General features: G+C 38.2%; 1 protein-coding gene across 19 annotated transcripts in view; it reads right to left on the bottom strand.

Moving 5' to 3' along the window:
• The window catches only part of LOC149300311 (muscleblind-like protein 1), a 54,496-nt gene that overhangs the window by 4,785 nt on the left and 26,927 nt on the right, over window positions 1-22,784 (bottom strand). For 4 of the 19 annotated variants that reach the window (XM_089485405.1, XM_089485406.1, XM_089485411.1 and 1 more), the window contains exons 2-6: window positions 9,831-10,001; window positions 8,921-9,121; window positions 3,659-3,916; window positions 1,431-1,484; window positions 324-477 (exon numbers count right to left, since the gene is read on the bottom strand). In XM_089485405.1, coding sequence (XP_089341531.1) covers window positions 324-477; window positions 1,431-1,484; window positions 3,659-3,916; window positions 8,921-9,121; window positions 9,831-10,001 — 838 coding nt within the window. Of the gene's footprint in view, window positions 1-323; window positions 478-1,430; window positions 1,485-3,643; window positions 3,917-8,920; window positions 9,122-9,830; window positions 10,002-22,784 lie in introns of all 19 variants that reach the window. The other 15 variants (XM_089485408.1, XM_089485410.1, XM_089485414.1 and 12 more) reach the window with 9 other exon arrangements.

The following is a 22,784-nucleotide window of genomic DNA, read 5'->3' as shown; positions in this document are numbered from 1 at the left end:
TTAACCAGCCCAGGGTTGCAAATCAGGAAAACTGCATTGTGACAACATATTGGGTCTGGCTGAGTGTGATGACAATCAGATAATCATTTTCAGATAAGGTTAACTTAGTTTAATAGAGAGTATAATCTGACAGCTATTGCCGACAGACGTGACCTGCCTGCGTTTCTCTAATTAACATTCCATGAAACACTGTATCAGACAAGCTGGTTACGTTCACAAAAACATGCTGTCTGCAGCCCTTGTCGACTGGGATTGGACATTAACAATTCTGTAACTTTAACGCTAAGCATGAAGCTGGCGTGCCATGTAAGCGCATATCTTACCTGGTGGGAAAAAGGCTGCCTGTTGTTGTAACTGCATGTTGGCAAGAGCCTGCTGGTACTGGAAAAAACCCGTATTAAACATTCCGGTGGCACCATTGGTTTTTTCAAGTGCAGGCCTCTTTGGTAAAGGGGGGAGTACAGTCTGAGGAATTCCCTTCAATCCGAAAGAATTGCAAGAAACCATACAGGTAAACAAAAAAAAAGAGGGGGAAAAATAAATAAAAAATGTCAAACCATACCAACTCCAATGTTTATGTTGTCAGCACTGGAGAGGGCTGCAGGTCAACGTTAACACCTGCAGACATGTCCAGGGCCTATAGTCATTAGCTAATCAGCAGGAAGCCATCCTACTGCCCTAACAGAACAACCCTTAAAATGACCCATGCAGGGTCACTGATCCCAGGCATACATCTGGCTTAAAGTGCAATGCTTCCAATAAGAAGGGATTACAGATTGCACCATGAATTTAAGCAATACTACTAATAAGATATAATAAAATCAATTAAAATATTTTATGTCGGAGCTATGTAGCAGATAGCAAGTGATGGAAAATAACCTTAATGATTCCTATTATAATGTTCACGCAAAATCATTTTAATGGAAGGAGGAGCGGAAAATTGCACTGCTAGCTCCATGAAGGTCAACAATTAAAGCAACGGTTACTTTACAGAATGATTGAAAAAGGTACAATAATGTTAAAACTATAACCCAAACTTCCCCAGACCTCACTACCGTCATGCAAACCCTACCAACGCATGCAAGTATGTTAACATTGACTTACACATGTTAAAACTACACATAAGAATAGCAGTAAAGCCATGCCAACCACACAAATACAAACATTTACATTAAGAACTAATAAACTGCTCTCCACTTATGGCTTTATCTAGTATTTTCTGTTGCAGCAAAACCAAATGTGGGGTACCTTGCGATGTAAAATCATTATCGTTGATTTTTTTTATTTTTAAATGAAAACCCACACTATGTTCTATGGTATTTTTGGAATGCACAACAGAAAATATTTCTAGAAAATAAATATTTGTATGTCTAAAACTCTTTCGAACAATAAAGCTACAAGCCAAGCTAATAGGTGAAAGGTCATAGTACCAGGTCAAAGGTTGCCTCGAGGGGTCGCTTCAGTGATTTGACAGCCGACTGAGTCTTAATTAGCAGGCAGCGAGCACATGATGGCAATGGGCCAATGGGGTTCAAGCGCATTAACATAAACAGCAAGCAGAGGTGCATCATGGGGGCAGCAGTGCATATTTTGGTAGGTGAGGAAAAAAAACAAATAAAAAAAACAAATCAGCCGAATGCCGTATACAACAAATAACAAGACTAAGCATGCACAATAAAGGCTCTGACTCGTTACTGTGAGATACCTTGTTAATTTATCGTTAGAAAGACAGCAAAAAAGAGAAACTTTTTTTGCTGTTCAAAAATAGTCAACAGAGTTAATCAAATGACTTGCAAAATATAACACTTAATGCTGAAGCTTTGTATTTTTAGTTAACAAATGGATACGGTTTTGAGTGGATGGGCCGAGTGGTTCTTATCTGCCGTCCCTTGCTATGCTCTATGAGTTTGTGTGTGTTTGACTAAGTTATATGTATATGAGGATTTGACCTGGGGTATAATGCAGAGTGCCCAAACTTTGTATAGAACCCTCTTTGTGACAATCCATCACAAAGCATTGGGCTCCACTCTGGGGCTCAGATTATCTAAATGGAGTATAAAGCTGGAACTGGCACGTTTCATTGGACCAACACGGAAAAAAAAAAAGTTACATAATCATCGGATGAAGAGGTCCTGAAAGTTCAGGTATAATTTTCCATGATGACCAAATAAAAAGGTTTCACATTTTACTAAATTCTTCTTGGACTTATAGGGCTATAGAATTTAATGATACAGTAACGCTGCCATTAGAGTCTGCTAATGTGTATACGATTTCAATTCTTATTTGTGTTCTGATTGGCTGTAACGAATAGGAAGCCAATAAGAATTCAGCTTTCAATTAAAATGTTTCACTTAAGTTTATTGTTTTCTTTTGTTTCTCTGGAACTCTTATTAGATGTTTTTACTGAAATGTGGGGCTTCTACCAGTAACAAACAGGCAGAATAGTCTTATACTTATTTGAACTTCATTATGTTTGTTTTTTTTACATAAAAAGTACTGTTATAGCACATCATTGCTGATACTGTAATAAACCACACTAAGTGCAAATGTTGAAAGTAACTTTTGGCCTGCAGCCCCACAAAATACTTAAATATAATGGCTGACTTGAAGGAGCTATATGTCATCAGACTGAGCAACGGTTAAAAAAATGATTATATCTACGGTGTTCAGTCTGTCTTTTACTAAGCGGATTCTTCAGCGTCTACTGCATTTGTATTTTAACTCTGACATGTAGACTTCAAGGAAGGATCTGAGCCAGTGCTCTGGACACGAGGTCAAAGACCAAAGCTCTTTCTTTCATTTGCTTATGTTAAAGAACACACAGCCGATACATTAATTAAATTCAAAAGAGCCAATGTTAGAATTTATGTTTGGCACCAAACACCGGTGCCTGTTTGCATGTGTTTTGAAAGTAGAAACACACAGGCACATCATATATTAGTGTTTTGTAGCATAGGCACACCTTGTAACCTTGCAGTGTTATATGGCTCCATTGTGTTATTATAGTCAAGCTTACCAAGCAAGCAACTGGATACCCTCCTGCCATGTCGACCATTTAAAACTTGACACCCAAGAATTACACACTGCAGGTCAGTGTGAAAAATGCCAGCAGTTTATAGAATTCATACATCGCATTCATTGTGTGAGTGACCGACCCGCAGAGTGATATAGGTGTCAGGCTTTAAATACCCCAATTGGCATCAAGATAGTAACTGTCTCACCATGGGTAAGAGATTTCTATCTGAAAAACTTTTTAAACATCAAACCAAGGTATACACGGAAAAGCAGGACATGATCTGTAACGCATGCAAATTTGGATTTGAAAGATGTTCAGATCCATATCCAAGGTGCATGAATATATTTAGTGGGCTTGGTCCTGATACTTTTTTGTTTCATTTTCAATAGAATATAGGCACTTCATTTTGCTGTGCTTCAATTTTATAAAGATATTGAAGGCTAAAGATTCATTAAAAGACAAAGTTGTCCAAGTTCACCCACTGGCACATGCCAATGCACTACGCGACCTGCATTAACACATTTTTCTAAGTGGCAAATTATAGGCTGTGGAATCTCACAAAAGGTAAGATAAAAAAAAATAAAGCTTAAATTGTCAAACGGAGGCATTTGTCCTACATATTGAGACTTGCAGCAAACTTACCATGGCTGCTGCAGTGGCCGCTGCTTGAGCAGCTGCAGCTTGATTGACCTGGTATTGAGCAGCCTTGATCTTGGCTTGCAAATGTGCTGGAGGGTGGAAATATTTGCACTTTTCCCTAGAACACCTCCCTTTGATATAATCCATGCACACAGTGACTGTGTTATCGTTGGTGTCAATCATTGCACTTTCCGACGGGTGAGCAAAACGGCACTCATTTTCGCCTCTGTTGCAGTTACCGCGTTGGTACTCTCTACATACCTGCAGGGGGGAAAAAACATATAAGTATCACAACAGATTCAATGAAGTTTACTAAAGAGGCGGCAGACAAAAGCAGCACCAACGCAGCAAGATCTTATTTGTTTCCTGTTTAAAGATCAAGCAGTGCATATGCTTAGGGAGTATTGTGTACTATATATACCAATTAATATAAAGCTAATTATTAAAAGGGGAGCTATCACCACTACAGCTTTAACATAATTAAATTGATGTATTACCTATTGCTTGTGCTTTTTATTTTCTCTCAATTGCTATGGAGATACTTTACCTTATGAAAGCCAGAAATGTGACAAAAGGTGGCAGAATTATCCAATTAATGAATTATCTGTCCTGATGTTACATATCATTTCTCATCTTGGATCATAGAGAGGCAGTGACTTAACCACAGATAAAATAAACATAATGTTTAAAGGTTAAATCACTCCCTCTGATATAAACATTACATAGGTAACTAATAAGTACTCTTCAGCTATCATTGCATATGTTTATTTATCTGACATATCTGTTTAAACCTATGTGGTAGCTGCTAATTTTACATTATGGCTCAAGATTACAGCCATTTATAAGTGCAGAACATTCAGCAGCATTGCTGTTAAAGAGTGCACAATGTTCCCAAAATTAAGAGCTGATTTCATGCCGAGCTATAAATCATCTCCCTTGCAAAGTGATGAAGTACACTCCATCAGTCTAAAATAAGTGATCGTTTATTGATTGGCCACAAGGGGGCGATATATGTCCTCAATAAAATCATGCTTTGTGCATTTGTTCTTACAGGAACATAAGATTAAAGAGGAAAATTAGGGCCTACTTAAAGGATGTTCTCTTTGACTTTTAGACCTCCAGGTGAACAATTTTGGAAAATGTTAGACAATATAACACTATCTTCCTTAACAAAGTGGGTTTAGTTGCACACCTATCTACATATATTTTAAATAATGCTTAATCTAGCAATTTAGAACAGAACGGGTTGATTAGTGCTATTCTGTACAACTATTTTCTGTCATAATCAAAACCTAATAATATGTAAAAGCGCAGGTTAGCAGCATATAACAGTCAGATAAAATGAATACATGTAAATGAGGCATTGGTGATAAATACACGGAGCCCTTTATATTTTACATATATTGGAAATAGACTGAATGTGAATATAATATAAAAATCATATTATTGTTTTAACGTGTTTTCCAACCATAAGTATTACTGTTTTCTCTGTATTTATCTTTTGTATGTGTTCCGGTTGTACTATTTTACACACACACCGATCAGCCATAACATTACGACCAGTGGGTGGGATGCATTAGGCAGCATGTGAACATAACGTCCTCAAAGTTGATGTGTTAGAAGCAGGGACAATTGGCAAATTTAGGGATCTGAGCAATTTGCCAAGGGACAAATTGTAATGGAGCATATACAAAATGTCAGCTCTTGTGGGGTGTTCCTCGTCTGCAGTGGTCCAAGGAAGGAAAAGTGGTGAACCGGCGACATGGTCATGGGTGGCCAAGGCACATTGATGCATGGCAGGGTGAAGGCTGGCCCATGTGGTCAAACCCAACAGACGAGCTACTGTAGCTCAAATTGTTGAAAACGTTAATGCTGGTTCTGATAGAACACACAGTGCATCGCAGTTTGTTGCGTATAGGGCTGCATAGCTACAGACCAGTCAGGGTGCCCATGCTGACCCCTGTCCACCGCCGAAAGTGTCTAAAATGAGCAAGTGAGCATAAGAACATGAAGAAATGTGCACTAAAAGTTGTCATTTTAACACTTGATGATCAGTTAACACCAGACTGAATATATCATTCCAGGATCCTTAATAAATCTTAGAGAGAAAAACAATTATGGAATTAACATAGTAAATATAACTTTTAGATATCTATTTACCAACTGTGCAAATGTAGTTTTATATCTTTTTTCTGTTGTTCCTTTTTTTAAAAAAGCCAATTTTATATTGGTATATTGTTCAATAAAGGAAATTTTGCTGAGGAATATATGGAAACAGCGATATGCTATATTTGTGAAGTTCCTCTAAATATGTTTCCTCTACTGATTTTATATAGCGCCGCAGAGCTGTACAATGGTTAAACAGGACATAATAAGTAGAGCATCACATTACAACTTGGTTTACAGAAATAAAAGGTAAGGATGGCTTTGTCCATGGTTGCCTGCTTATAACATGACATAATGTGTTAATATAACATATAACAGTGAGCTCTCTGTTACGAAATAACTTAACCGATCCAACCTTTAATTGATGAAAAGGTGGCATCGTAACACCACTGTTATATAGAGAGATAAATATAGTTATCTGGCATTGTTCCGAGCACAAAAACCCTTCTATATAATTAAGGTACAGTTTGGAAGGATCACTCAACCTCAGACACTGCTTATTTTTGGTGCTTAGCTCTTAGAATGTTATATATCATATAAAGAACACGAACAGTATTTACAGTTTTCACTTTCAGTAAACAAACTAGCCCTTGGCATGATACTGGCAGCTGGGAAAACTTTACCTTGTCAAAGTGATTCAGTGTTTTTCTAACACTATATATAACACAGACCAAAACTAGATGTACCTTTGTTCTAAAACAGAAAACAAAACAGCTACAGATAGCTATAAATATATATATATATATATATATATATATATATAGAGCTCTGTGTGTGTGTTTGCATGTGTGTGTGTGTGTCACAGCAATCAAAGGAGCTTTAAAATAACCAATGGCAAATATGATATTTCTGCGCTACAAAGGATCGGGTAGGAGAGGGGATGAAGAAATGGCGACAGAGAGAAAATGGCAAAAGTAGCAAGAAATAATTATGGTGCAAATTTTATGAAGGAAGGATAGTTATTATGAATATCAGAAAGAAGCAAACAATGGAGCTATCATAAGTTACACAAAGACAATAAAAGAGATTTGACACCAGTTAGTGTAGGAGGAACCTGCACACCCATTGTGATTGCAATGCACTGTAAGCCTTTTCAGCGCACAGGTTAGGAATCATATGGTCTACTTGGCATAGTGGAAAAACACTCGCCTTTCTCTTCTGGGACCGGGGGTCAAGTCCAGCTTGATGTCCTAAGTGAAATGAGTTTGCTGGTCTCAGTTCAGTTCCCAGAGGGCAGGAGTCCACATCACATAACCACCACACATAATTTGGCATTAATGGCAGTCTCTGCTCAGGAGAGGCCCAGGATTGAGCTGGCATGGAGACTGAACTACCTCTCACCCATAAAGAGGGTGCTCCCTCCACATCGGGGCTGAGATCATTGGTTGGGCAACGTGGGGAAGATCGCACTGCAGTTGCCTGATTGTAGCTGGCCTGTGGATAAAAAGAGGACTTCAGTTTCCATTCCAGCCAGTCCCGAAGCATCAACAACGTATATCTGTGCTCATTACCAGTCCTCTGGTGAAAGATGCTGCTGCTCTTCCAGATCACAGAAAAGAAGACAATCCAAGCAAACAGTTGGGGACATAAAAATCATTATTGCATAAATAAAAATAATAAAATAATGTCAGTAAACCAATGTATCAAATAAAAATGTAAGACAATGCACGGGAGTTGATCCAAGGCTGGCAATGTATTAAAAAAATAAAATAACTAATACATTCCAGTTGTGTGTGATTTATTTTGTTAAGAAAATGCAACCCTGTAGAAGCTAGATTGAATAAAAAAAACATAGTCTAGCTCCTAAAAGTATTAAATATAGCTTGGAAAGAAAATAAATGTTATTTGAAGAATGTATGTTATGTAAGGCAGATATTATGAGTAAACAGAACGAAAGATGACCCAAGCGAATGAGCCACAGAAAAAAAAAAAAGATTAATAAGGATGAGAAGGGAGCAGATGTGATAAATTATGAAGGATCCAATCTGTTTTAAAGCAGCATAGCAAATAGCTCCAGCAGAACCCAGCTTGAAGAATGGAATGTATGGGGGCAGCGCCAATACCCACTAAGCACCAACTAGTACTGCAAATGAGGAGAGTGAGCCTATGCCAAGTAGATGCTTACACTAACATACAGTTCTATTACTATTGCCTACATTAATCTCCCATAAATCATTTCAAACCAACACAGGTCATCATTATAATGTAATAATAAAAAAAAAAGACTGCTTACAATTATATTCTGAAAAAAAGGTGAATAGTGGTTTATAAGGGGGAATATGCAAGTGCCTTTCAGTATAATATGAATCAAAAATGGAGGAGACAAAAGTCAAAAGTGCAACCATATGTTTGTGATTAAAACCATTATAGTTCCATCAATGGGGATGCCGTGTTGGTCACATGACATCACAACAGCCAACAGAAAGTAGACTACATGTATGTATAGATTGGGTGAAGCAAAAAATAATTTTGGAACAGGCACATAAATTCTGGATTGATAAAAATGCTAGAACATCAATTAGTCGGTGAAAAAAAGAGAGATTTCTAATTATTATCTTTTCAATGCATGAACGATGCCGGTTTAGCTTTCCTTAATTGAAACGTGCTATTGTAGCACAATCTCTTACTATAATAGGGCAGAGCCCTTATGCTTTCATTATCAGACGTTAATAACACAAATCCCTAATCGCACAGGATTTTTGCTGATAACGTCTGCGCAACCAAACCCCATTACCTTTTATCACAGTATGGGATGTAGAAAATTATCTAGAAGCAATTAAAATGCACCAGAAGTCAGAACAAAGGACAGGGAATCTTAATTAGGTCAATAAAAATAAATTGTTCACTAAACTTCTTGACAGCGAATGTTAAAATATATATATATATATATATATATATATGTGTGTATATATAACTTGTAGTGATATATATATATATATACACATATAAAATGAGGTAGATTTTAGCCTTCAAAACTGTGTTTTCTCTACTGTGATCAACCTGCTGTGATAAAATTATTAATACATGAGGGACAGCTATTCATATTAGATAACAGACAGGTAATGTGTGTTAATGTGGTCTTATTAACTTTTTCTTTACCTCTAGTCGGTCTGTCCGCATTAACTTTTGAGCAGCTGCCGTAGCTGCTGATTGAACAGCAACACCGTGATTCCCTGCAACAAGCATCGGTGCACTAGGCATAATTTCCGCTTGTACAAGTCCGGGAGAAACAGGTCCCAGGTAGGGGTTAAAGGCTGCTGTTGCATTGGTGGCTAGGCTTGGGCCAACTGAAAACATTGGCTGAAAATGAAGAGTAGTCAATGAGAAATAGTAATAAGTAAACAAAACATCAAATATGCACAAGAATATACGTATACCAAAAAAAAAGTGTCAATGTCTACTCAAAGTAATGGAAGGGTAAAAGCAATAATGTGGAATTCAAACAGCAAATTCAGCATTTAAAAGTTACATTTTAAAACAAACACTTCAAACTGGCTCATCTGACCAAAATCCATAGGTGTATTTGCATATTGTGAAGTGAGTTTTAATACTTGTAATCCAAGGTTTAGCAACTGAGCCAGTCAGAGGTTGTTATGTCATTAAGGCAGGGGTGGTCTGTTCCAGGGGGCACAGGGGCAATTGCACCCCCCTAGATTGGTCCTTAATCTCCAAGCAGGACTAGCCCACTTGCAGAGACGGAGCTCAGTGGGGTCATATAACATAATTGTCTGCCAGCTGCTTTGAAGGCAGACTTGGGCTGCACTCAAGGTGAGTGTGTTAGAGTCAGTGTGTGTGACAGAGTAAGTGTGTGTCTGTGTGTTAGTTATGATGGGGAGGTCACTTGGCATGCCAGCCATCCCATGTGTTAGGGTACAAAATGATGACCCCCCACACACAGACACCATAAATTAAATTTTATTTTTAACATAATATTAAATATCTACTTTCGACTGAAATGTGCTCCTACCGCTACCGTGTGATAGATGGCACAGAAAAAAGGTCTACTTACCACATGCTGGAGCTGAGTACCAGGTATCATTGCATTGGCTAGCTGCATTTGCTGGGCTAGCATGGCCATATTCTTTTGCTGAATCAGGTTATTCCGTCCATTTATCTCTAATTGTGTTTTTAAGTGTGGTGGTGGATGAAGATATTTACAGTTCTCCCTGGAACAACGGCCCTGATGAAAAAATAAATGGAAAAAATAAACATCATGTTCATGTGAAAAGTCATTATGGGTAATGGAATGTAAAGTTAGACACCAGATAAATCTAGCCTGTCACTAAGCTGGTTTAGGTTTTAACGAACAGCATTATGTTTATAACATACACACACATGTATAGCAATACTAAATAGTGCCCCTGAGTTAAACATGTGTTTAGAGTGAATCAGTCTATTCACTTTGCACACACACACACACGCATATTCATGCTTGCCCTTACACACAAACATCCTGGCTTACACATGTCCTTGCAGCTACATCCATACACATTTGACCTAACATAAAAATGATCTCAAGACACAAACACTCTAATTTTCTATCCACTTTTCTCTTTCCCTCTTCTTTCTCTTATGCCTCTTCTTCATGTTAACCCCATTAACGCCACTAGGTGTGGGTAATAGCTGTAGCTATGGGCACACAGGGAGTGTAATAATTAGTGGATGATCTCTTACACTATCTCCCTTATACTCTCCTTATTGGCTTTAAAAGGAACCATTCCCCTGTTATATGACAATCAACCATTTTTTACTCTAATGTCTCACCCTAGTTAACCAGACTGCTTTATATCGCTCATAAGAACCGGTTTATACTCAATACTTGACTTATACTGGAGCTGCTTAGTCTTTCTGACACGTTCACCTCTCTAGTACTCATGGTTAACAGGCTAATTATTAGTCGGCAAAAGGAAAACGCACACACAACCTAATAAGGGTAACGCTAAAAAGGAAATAGCACTCAACCACAGTGTTACAACAAAACAGACCACAATATTTAACTCCAGTAATGCCACAGCTTGTTCTGAAGGCAATACGCCCTCACCCCCCATCTCACATCTGTCAATTAGAATTCAAAGGGTACTCCAGGTATCATACACACTTTAATGCTGAGTCTCTAACTTTTTGTTTGGTTCAGATGCAGAATCCCCCTATATACGTTTGCCTCTTTTCTCGCCCTTTTGGTGCAAACAGCAGAATGTGTTTGGCCAAACACATCTCCTGCAAGCCAAGTCCTCTTAAGAGAGGGAATACTACTCAGAGCTAATTCCAGGATTTTCTTGAGAAACCCCCCAAAAACAAAACACAATGAAAATCAGGGCACACAAGCCTTTTTTAAATATATAAATATACATAAATTAATGTAAATATAATAACATTTAAGTGATCAGTAAAGCAAGTCAATTCCCTTCCTGGATCCCGATCTGACTGCTATATGAGCAATCGTTTACTAAGAAATATGGATGATTTTGTTTATTGGTGACTGCTTGCTTCCTAGCAGACATACTGCTGGGTTTATTGCTCCCGGTGCATCAAAAATCAGGTTTTAACCCTTTCAGCATCTGCCGAGCACATCCATATGCTAGTATGCTAAACAGAGTAACAAGGCTGAAAAGGGAAGGGTTTGTGCGAAACCGGGGTGATATAGTTCATTACATTAAACAACCATGTAAAAAAAAAGAGCCTTTACTGTTTAAGTATTCGGAACTAATGTGTTTCAATTGAATGAGCTTAATTCCTTAATAGTTCATTAAAGTATAATTGTCAATTGACATCTAATATTAAAGACACAAGATGTACAGATACGGCAGTCACTAATCACAGGCTGTACTGTCCATGGCAGGTCTCTTTATAAACCAGAGACTATGGGTTGCTTTGTGTACAATAATGTGTTTTACGAAGTATATATTTACACTGGACGCTTGGTGTGAATGGCGGACACACAAGGGCGTACGTCTGTGAAATTTACCGTTGAAGTTAGTTAAGTACTAAAATTTATGAGACGAGCAACGCCTCTGCATCCTCCTTATACCCAAACATTAGCAAAACATAAACACGGATAGAGCTTTGTTCAGTTATAGGGCTGAAACCTTAATAGCTCATTAAAGCAAAAACGTGACCAGAATTGTTTGTCAATTGACATCTGACGTTAATAAAGCAAGAGGTTAAAAGCTATCAATAGATGTTTGGGCATAAACCAATTATAGCTAACCCGTGACATGTATCAACTACTCAGGAGTGAGTCAAAGAGGGGTTTGTTTATGTATTATGAGCTTGTGCGTCTATTGCTGCCATATTCAAAATAGATTTGATTTTAATCATGAAAACAACCAAAAACGGATTCAAGAAATGTACGCAGAATCGGTATCTCTGATCTCAGGTAGCTGTGGGCTGTAACTGTTTCTGGGTTTGCAATATCACACATTTGAATATATTTAGTTCATGGACACTCAAATGTATACTAATGGGTTAATGCTAGATTATCATAACATGTTAAGGACAGATTTGCTAGGAAGAGAATGCTGCCATCGTAAATATCGTGTTAAACAAACATTCAGTAAGTTATGGACATTTTCAATATGTACAAGCCATACGCTACATGTCACTACGAATTTGCATCCTTATTCTGCGTCCCCACTTGTTTAATTCAACCTCTTTATAACGCTGGATTGGATTGCATGGAGCCCGGAGGACAAATCACCGATACAGAAACGCATTATGACTCACAGTAACGGTTTAGCTGGAAACTCGATTTCATATGATCCGCACTGTTGGTCTGTAAACAGGTTCTACCTATTAAGCCAGTAAATAAAGAAGAGGATTCTGGGGGTGGTAAGGGTCACAATAATGCCAGCTTGTGGTAGCTCTGAATCTTAATCGGCAGGAATGTGAAAGCGAGAGGGGAAAGCAAAGACGGCTATCATATGATGTTTTTCTTCTGCTATCACATCAACAACATTTAGGCTGTAAGCCCGGGCTCTGCTAAACAACCAGCCTGTGTGTAATTAAATTAGAGAAGCATTATGTCTGTAGTATTTTAGAGTCTGCTTTTGGCAGCTGCAAAAGAAGTTACACTGATTCTCACAAAGTGTTTTCGTTTCAGCGGGGTCTTCTTCTGCTGTAGACCCAGATCTGTCTCTTCAATATGTACATATAAAGCATAATATGTTAAAGGCAGTGCTCATATTTCATTATAGGGACTGTAATTTAAGTCAGACAATGCTGGTGATGTAGGTAAGTTACCAAAATACCCTGGTGGGTGGTGTACCTTGGAGCTGACCAGGTTCTTACACCAGGGTAAGTGGGCAAATTCTCAGGATCACACACTGTCTGCAGCTGGAGGCAACGGCTTCATGTCATCTTCGTTCATAATCTGATATAATCTTTTCTGAGCACCTTTCTCATTGTTGAAAAAAATTTCACTTGACTTAAAGTGCAGAATCATTCAATAGTGGCTATTAAACCCTGTGGCAAACATATATGTCTTTATCTCTTGTATGGTTCAATTAATACTTGCCAGCTTTCGGCTAATATAACTAGAGCTGAAACAACGAATCGATAAAATCGATAATAATCGATAACGGAAATCGTTGTCGACGATTTCCGTTATCGATTAATCGAGTGATCGATTCGTTGTTGGAGCACTCGGCTCCTTTTACTTACCTCCGCGAGCGTTCCCCGCTTCCGCTTCCGGTTCGCTCTGTGCGAGTGGCTCCATTCGCACAGAGCGGTTCGCCGGGGTGGGGGTGGGGTTTCAGGGGATGCAGGGCAGAGTGGGGGTGGGGGGGCAGGCCAGGGTAGGAGACTGAGTGCAGGGCAGAGTGGGGGTGGGGATGCAGGGCAGGGTGTGAGTGTGGGGGCAGGGCAGGAAACTGGGTGCAGGGCAGAGTGGGGGTGGGGGTGCAGGGCAGAGTTGGAGACTGGGTGCAGGGCAGAGTGTGAGTGTGGGTGCAGGGCAGAGTGGGTGCAGGGCAGAATGTGGGGGCAGGGCTGGGTGCAGGGCAGAGTTGGAGACTGGGTGCAGGGGCACAGTGCAAGGTGCCAGGGCTGGGTGCAAAGTGCCAGGGCTGGGTGCAAAGTGCCAGGGCTGGGTGCAAAGTTCTGGGTGCAAAGTTCTGGGTGCAAAGTGCCAGGGCTGGGTGCAAAGTGCTGGGTGCAAAGTGCCAGGGCTGGGTGCAAAGTGCAAAGTGCCAGGGCTGGGTGCAAAGTGCCAGGGCTGGGTGCAAAGTTCTGGGTGCTGGGTGCAAAGTGCCAGGGCTGGGTGCAAAGTGCTGGGTGCAAAGTGCCAGGGCTGGGTGCAAAGTGCAAAGTGCCAGGGCTGGGTGCAAAGTTCTGGGTGCAAAGTGCCAGGGCTGGGTGCAAAGTTCTGGGTGCAAAGTGCCAGGGCTGGGTGCAAAGTGCTGGGTGCAAAGTGCCGGGTGCAAAGTGCTGGGTGCAAAGTGCCAGGGGTGGGGCAAAGTGCTGGGTGCAAAGTGCCAGGGCTGGGTGCAAAGTGCTGGGTGCAAAGTTTCTTGAACAGTAATAGTCCACCTCTTTTCAGAATGTTTGGGGTTATTTTGTTTCAGAAATATTGTGTTTGGGTTTTTGTACTTTGAAAATATTGGTTTTTTATTACATCATAACAAAATAAGAATGTTAATGTAAATTTTAAGTTGTTTTTTAACATCCAGTTCATTAAATTATTTTAAATAAACAAAAAATTTGCATATTGTTTTTTTTATCCGATTAATCGATTAATCGAAAAAATAATCGGCCAACTAATCGATTATTAAAATAATCGTTAGTTGCAGCCCTAAATATAACACAACATCCAAAATCTCTTAAAGGACTTAAAACACATTAGAACATATTCTTAGACTTTATTTGATATATAATGTGTGGACATGCATACTGCATATGCACATATTATTACAAAATATTATTTTATTAGGAACACTCCTATATTTATGCGTTTTTCTAGGAGCCGTTTAAATAGACATACGCAACCTGGACTGGTATGTATGGATACAATGTAAAACAAAAGCACATTGTATCAACATAGATGTCAACAGCACAGCTGATAACTCCTGTCATTTAAAGGTTAAGTATTTACCTATGTTAAGCAGTGAGAGGCCAAAGGTCCACTGATGTCTCTCATTCTTAAGTCTCCAGCTGCAGTCAGGTTCCTAGTAAAGAACGTGACTTGGAGATAGTGAAAAAATGTACAGAATGCTGAGCACAGCAGTTTGGGCATTTGGGTATGCCTGCAAGGTAAGGTTCTTCAATGAGCAGTCATCATCATTAATATAATTTCTTATAACTCATGTGAAGATTCTCAAACCTGGTGTAGGTAGTGAAGCAGCCTCTCACAATGAAAAGCTGCTTGAATTGCGGATTTCTTTCTTACTGGTCTACTCTAAACTCACAATATTGTTAGTGTCAAAAGAATGCTTGTTAATATATGTATATGTTCCATTAGACAATTCTCCATCTGTTCCTCGATGCTCAGTCATTTTCTAGCAATCTGATACATTGTAAATACAGTAGCAGTGAATTTAAATGACCCACAAACAAACTTTTGTAGTGATTTCCAGATATAGCTATATTATTTTAGAAGCCAAAAAATAGACCGATCCCTAGACTGCTGTTGGCTAAATTGAAGAAGCTAGGCACCAGCAGTAATAGTTTTAGGAGCCATGGCTCCCTCGTCTCTAAGATTTGTTATAAGCCCAACACTAATACACGTTTATATAGAAAAGGTACTTTTTATGACAGATAATTTCAGACTTCCTGTGTTTAGTACATGTAACGCTAAGGTGCCTAGCTAGATTTCATAGCATCCCCTGAATACACAGTACCAGTACAGTCTTTCAAAGAGTTATTGAGGACTGTTTTAAATAAACGCTTGTTAGCAAGAACATTTTAATACATACTGGTCTGCAAAATGGAAATGCAGTCACCTACCAAATATTCTAAGCTTCCACAAAACAATGACATCTGGGAGGAAAGACTGGTCACAAAAGGCATGTTCCTCCTACAGGAGTCCAATTTTTGTTGAATATTTTGTGTCTTCTTTTGCTTTACTGGTGGTCACCTCCGTTACTTGCATCTGTTGGCCTTTCCAGCAAATGACACCATAGACACACCTGAGTAATAACTAAATCCTAGGTGCCTTGAGTAGAGGATTGAGGAGCACTGCCTTAGGGGACTTACAGGCCATGTCTCTCAGAAAGCATGGAAATGCTGCAAAAACCTGTGCATATGTCAACCTACTGTCTCTCATACGCAACACGACTATGGATGCTAATGTTCCACTGCAGGAGGATATAACATACATGTCATGTGTGTCAGTTAACAGACTCTAACACCAAATACATTATAATGAAGGCGTTCTGGTAACGTGAAAAAAGTAATACTGGGCAATGTTTATTACCATAGCAAACAATGGGATGATCCAATCATCCGGACTGGAGAAGACCTCTTTTTGCACTTATGCGTAAAAAAAACCCAGCATTAACTACTAAACTAAGTACCTATATGACCATCAAGTAAATATAACATTCCAATTATCATTATAAGGACAATGTATTAATGTGATTTTTTTTTGCAGAATCATTTGAGGATAACCTATTTGTCTATGATTTGTTCCATTTTTTTAGAATTAAACTAAAGTATGTTACATAATTACCTCTCTCACTGAAACATCAAAGCTATTATATGAGTAATTTTACACTTGACTTGAATGTTATATATTCCGGGTCATTCAGAAGAAATAATAGACATAATGGTTTAAACAGATAATTGAATTCTGTACGTGAAATGCTCGCGAGACCTTGGATGACATTGTTAAATATGATCTCAGCAAAAGACAGGAGCAAGGCTTGAAAGAATATCAATAACAATCCATTAGCCCCATTAAAACACAAAGAATAAGTATCAGCTAGCTTGTAATGCTATTTCTCAAGTGAGGAGAATGGTATAAGAAAAAAAACCAGATAAGAGTGAGCATTTAAAAGTCTATGATAAAAATTACAGTATTGTAATAAAAAAAATATAATAATTATGATATAGCATATTACACCAAGGCTTCACAGATACCACAGACTGGGTAGTGAAGGTGTCAGCTACTTTATATTGATTTCTAACATGTATGCATAATAAATGTATACACCCTGTTCATACCAAAAAATCATAATTCGGTTTTCCAATGTTTTAGTAATGTTTCCACTGGTGTCACGTTTCCAAAGCACAGGTTTGTCATTAAACTGAGTTTAGGTGTTATTGGTTTCTCTGACTTATAGCTAACTGAACAGTGGGTAGTTGGCAAATTAACACACACACATTAATGGTTAAAAATGAGTAGGTTTGGGAAAGTAACACTAACCAGACATGCCAAGCAAGATTATGAAAAGTCAAAGTAAGGACGGGTTAGTTAGTATATAGTGTAAAATGGTGATATTTTTATTTTATGTGACTAACGCTCCAGCAGAAATGTTTAAGCATCCCGTAAAACTTGTCACTATTTAACATGGTTGGAGCTGGGAACCGCAGTGAGTGAATCTGCCAAAAATGTCCCAATCAACACAACAACGATGGGAGAAAACAGGTCTACTTTTAGGTCTCAAAATGATCCATGAAGGTCCACATACACTTTCAGTCTAAAATGGTTTCAGATTATAATAAATAATGATAATATAATAAAGGTTTTAGGGAAATGAAGGACGATGATGAATAAAGATGACAATTATCAGCGGTAGTAGGAGGAGGAGGCCATGGCTATGAAGATGCAGTTGGGAACTACAAAGATCAAATGTTGCTGTATATTTCTCTAAAACATATGGTTCATTTGCCCAGGTAAGGGCTCTGTGCCCCATAACATCTCTTGCAAAATGCATTTATGTACAGAAATTGAATATGTTGCTTTGACAATAACCAGTGAGACTTACCCCAATGGATACTAAATAAAGATCTAGATGCACAACTATCCCCTACCCCACAAAAGTACTTTTTAGTACGATTTTCAAGTTCCATGGCCAGACAGCACTTCCGAATTGTGCAATCTTTTTGCTCCTCACACAGTCTGACTTTTACAGCTGCCCTGGTTATAATCAGTTTTCTTTAAGATGGCTTCTTTATTTCCACTCAAATGCAAAGTTATATGTGGTTAAGGATAAACAGCGTACCAGAGACATTCCAGAACCGTCAGCAGACGCTGAAAAGACCTTTTCTATATTCCATTGTAGTAAGATCAACAATATTTTTGGAATCTATTTTTGTATCTCAATGTGGTCTGGGAAGGTTTTAATTTCAGGCTTTGTGTGTCTGCTATATCTATTTATATCTAGCCATGATGGTATTACCTGGCTGAATAAAAAGTACTGTGCATAATGATTACTTTTAGTAAAAGAAAATGATCATCTTGGCTGTCTGTCTGCGTAAGGCAATTAACATTCTCCAGTAGCGATAAGAACAGAAATGTCTGTATAGACCAGTTAGCAAATGAAAGTTTATTTTAGTAGAATTATGATTTACAACCATATGATGCATTCAAGAGAGTTATTACTGCGTTGATTCACAGTTGGGGTTCATTAGGGCATTGGCTGAAGATCTACCTGTAGGCAACCCTGAATATTTCAAAATGGCTTCTTCAATGGATCCAGAAGTAACTGCGTTATTTATGGTGTACATATTTACTGAAACATTAAAAGGATAAAAATCTAACTTATTTTGCTGTGGGCTCCTAATATCCTAATGTAGCACGTAGTTCGACCGTAAGCTTCTAGCACAGAACTTCTCCCCTTGTCGTGGAGACACTCATTGTTGCCTTAGCAACAAACTTTAATATGTGCTACTGAAAGTCAAATCTGTATTTTATATGTTGCATAAAATATTAACACATTCATCGTGCATGAAGAAGCAGCAGAGCATGTGGCATGGATTTCAGTGTCACCTGCATAGCTAGATTAGAATAAAATGAGCTTGGGAAGCTCCAATGAACTGACGTCTTAATTATGACCACGCCAAATTATAGCTTGCTTCAGCCAAAGTGTATCTCAAATCAGCACGTTTAAAATATCTCCCTCTCTTAAGAAGAATGCGTTGCGGTAGACATGCAACATTTAAAATGTATAAACAGTGGCACGTCTTAATTAACTGTTATAGATATGGACCTCCGTTCCTTCAGGCTAATACAAACAACCATTGGAAGCAGATTGGGCTGTCTCTTTTAGTACCTGTTAACCCCCCTGAGCATTACAAATATACAGGGGCTGATACTTAAATGATTAAAATTTACCGATTTTGCCGCATGTTTCGTAGAAATACAGAACTTTGTGGAAGAAAATAACCCACAGTCTGATCAGGTCAACCATTTCCCAAGAAAACGTGGACATTTTTTCACTAAAGGTTTATCCCGGGAATTTGTGAATTACCTTATTCCACTGGTTTGGCTGAATGGCAATAAGATGCAAAAAATATTATATTGCCAATTTTATCACTTTCTGACTTGAAATGGTTTGTGTGTGTACTAAAGATACTCTCCTGTGGGAACCTAATCTTAAAACTCCTCATCAAAATGGAGAAACCTTTCACACAGACTCTTTGCTTAAAATACGGAGCCCCTTCGACGAATTTTCTTACTTACATAGTCAACATGAGACATTGACCATTTTTTAATCTTCTTTTTGCCCCTTCTTGGCTAGAACATTGATTACAACTTACAGTCTGTTCTACAATCTCAATTTTCTACAATTTCTCATGCAACTGTTGTTGCAATAAAATAATGTTGAATTTAAAGAGAAATGTATAAAAAATTAAGGAAGATAAAACAAAAACATGGGGTTACCAAGGAAACTGGTGGTATTTCATACTAAATGGAAGGAGATAATTGTCCATCAGTGATATGTTGAAAGCTTACCCTGTAACAGTTGATACATTGATACTGCAAATCATATAACTTATCAAATAAGAAATAAAAGTAAACCAGAGAATACATTATAAGCCTGTGCTAGAAATTCTAAATAGCCATAAAAATCTTAGCCTTGTACGAAAAAAGTAAAATAAACAACCAGAAAATAAACACACCTTATAAAGTCAGCGACACAAATAGGAACAAGCTTTATTTTGTTCCATGTGCTCTGCATCACCGGTGAGGGTAGTAACAGACCGGTGTTAAAAATGCAGGCATTTGAAGGAACATAACTTACAGATCACAAAAACAGTTTTATTAATGTATGCGCTCAATGAAATCTCCATTTCACATGAAAAACTGGGGGGGGGGGAGGCTAGGGAGGGAGAGAAACAATGTACAGACAAGCTATCTGAATCAATTTTAATGACCTTGGCGAGATTTTTATGTATAAATTCCGTTCTTGGTGAGTCAGCTAGTATGCTTGTGACTGTGTAACCAGGCAGGAATCCAAGAGCAACACCCTTTTGGCTGTTGTAAGTTGTTGTAAGCTTAAGGCATTTTTGTAGAGAAGCTTTAACATCTTGATTGGTGGTGCATCGGTAGCACAGTCTAGATCATGTGCGAACACCCAACACTGTATGTCTACACAACTACTTCAGCCGTAATTTCACCAAAAAAAGTATTTAGGTCACTTCATGTGAAAACTGTTTTATTTTCATCTCTCTGCATTCAATTTTAAACATTATAAAGAAAACATATCAAGGTCCAAAGCTGACCAGAGGTTCTACATTTGTTAGAACATAGGTAGGTTGAGGAAGTGGATGTCTTTTCTTTACTATTTACCACTTCCAGGCAGATACTTGATGTATTATACTTCAAATATGTTGCACCTTTCACTCACTTGTAGATGGTAGAAGGAGTGGCAGCATACATTAATGTGCAACTGTAGGTAGTTGCCTCACTAGTGCTCTGCACAGGTCTCCCATGAAACCAACCCATTTACACTGCAAAGGTCTGTCCAGACCTCTGTAGATCCTTTTACTTGCAGTTTGATGCAGATCGGTGAGATGTGACATCATATCCTTGCATTCTGCACAGCCCTGGATTCAAGCATAAAAGCCTATTACAGACAGACAAGGTATACTCATTCAGTTGCTGAAGCTCATAAAAATAATTTTGCTTCATAAGCAATATGCTGGGAAATAAGGTAAAGCTATACCAATAAATCCCAATATTTTATTATGATGCATGTTGTAAGGTTTTGATCGAACACAGTTTATTGCATCTCTAAAGCGGATGAAACGAATGAGTGGAATCACGTATAAGTGCAGTGTGCCATTATCTGACTGTGTCGGGAAGCATCCCCCCATCCGCAGATCCCAGGCCTATAATGACAAATCCGATCTAAAAGAACTTTTTTACCTCGACAGTTCCATGCAGATTTTTTTTAGAATGTTTATAACTAGAGCCTTTTATTTATGACATTGAGCTTCATATTAGATAAGTAAATGCTTTACGTGGGCAGTACTGCGCTTATTGTTTTCAGTCATCGGGGAGTAAAATTGTGTTTGTCTCACAGATGTCCTTTTTTCCTTAAATAAGCCATCTTTCACTTAAAAACAGTGAAGACTCCTTGGCAATTTTCTATCCTTACATTTTCTTTATATCTCTTGAAAGCCTCAATCGCCCTGTTTAAATCTAGGGCTGTAAGTTAGCCATCTAAGTCATGAATGTGTATAGTAAATTCCATTTCTGTTCATATATATTTTAGAATTTTTTTACTTTTTTTTTCTTATGAGATTATGGTATTGTTAATGGAATGATCTTGCTTTGTCCGTTTGTCTGTCTGTTTTGTACCTGAAAACTTAATAAATATATAAAAAAAAAAAAAAAAAAAAAAGAAATATGCCAATTTTACAAGTGAATGTTGCTATTTTTGCAGTTATGATTTTATGAAGAATTATTTTCACAGAAAATACCATTAAAAGAATAATTCTGTAAAAAAAAAAAACCGTGTGCGGACCATTTAAAAAAATAACTGTTCCTTTAATTAGGCTGTAGAAACTGAAAATCAAGAGGCATGATGCATTTTTAAAGACATCTCACCAATTTTACTTTTTATTATGTGGGGCCAGCTCAGGGAGTTAACCCTTCATAACGCATGGTAAGGTCAATTTGCTTCATTCCACTCATATCTACAGTATGATTGTTAGATAGACAGACAGACAGACGGATAACTGATTATGTGCAATAATGAAGCTTGCTATATTAAAATGACCCTGTCGTATAAAAATGCATGCTATTTAAATGTATTTTTAACAATGTGGGGAACATCTTTAATTAAACAACAAACTTGATATTTCTACATATGAGATGCATATTAAACAATGCTTGGGGCAGAACAGGCAAGTGGGGTAAAATGTCTAAAAGGGGCACTCCATCCATCATGTGTACTTTAATGCAAATGCAGAATCCCCCATGCATTTGTAAAAGGAACACCATGACAATTTAATGATATGCATTTATAAAGATATGATGGCTGGACGGGTGTCCCTTTAACGATGGGGGAAAGATTCTCTCTAAAATCTTTCATAAAGGCGCCTTTATAAATGACTTCTGAAGCAGTCATTACATCTGAGTGACAGACCAGTCTGCTATTGTTCTAAAAAACCTGTTAAGTAACTGGTATGATACACATGTCATTGCTGCTGAGATAAGAATTGTAAACTGAGCCACATGCATAAACTTCTTTCAAGAATGCAGCAATTCTTGTGGTGCCGACATAAATATGCCATATAGCCTATGTACACACACACACACACTGAATAGTAGAACCATCGGCAGAGACGATAAATTGCCTTTAGGCTGATATTCCACCGAGGGTTACTTTTAAATGATCCAGACAAAGTAAGCAGTGGGCTTTCATTGGAGGGGAGCCTTAATCTTCAACCAAACAGCTGAGCACTATTCATAGATAACCGTTATATGTCTGGACACCCTGCCCTGCAAACTGCGTAAAAAGCACGTATGAAAACGGGATTAGGCACGTTCAACTTCGCAAATCTTTCCAGCTCTCAA

The sequence above is a fragment of the Sceloporus occidentalis genome, unplaced genomic scaffold (assembly GCF_023333645.1).
Source record: "Sceloporus occidentalis isolate IW3139 unplaced genomic scaffold, rSceOcc1.0.p SCAF_25, whole genome shotgun sequence".
In the NCBI taxonomy this organism is placed as follows: domain Eukaryota; kingdom Metazoa; phylum Chordata; class Lepidosauria; order Squamata; family Phrynosomatidae; genus Sceloporus; species Sceloporus occidentalis.
The sequence above is the reverse complement of the archived record's forward strand: the minus strand, read 5'-3'. Positions and strand labels throughout refer to the sequence as shown.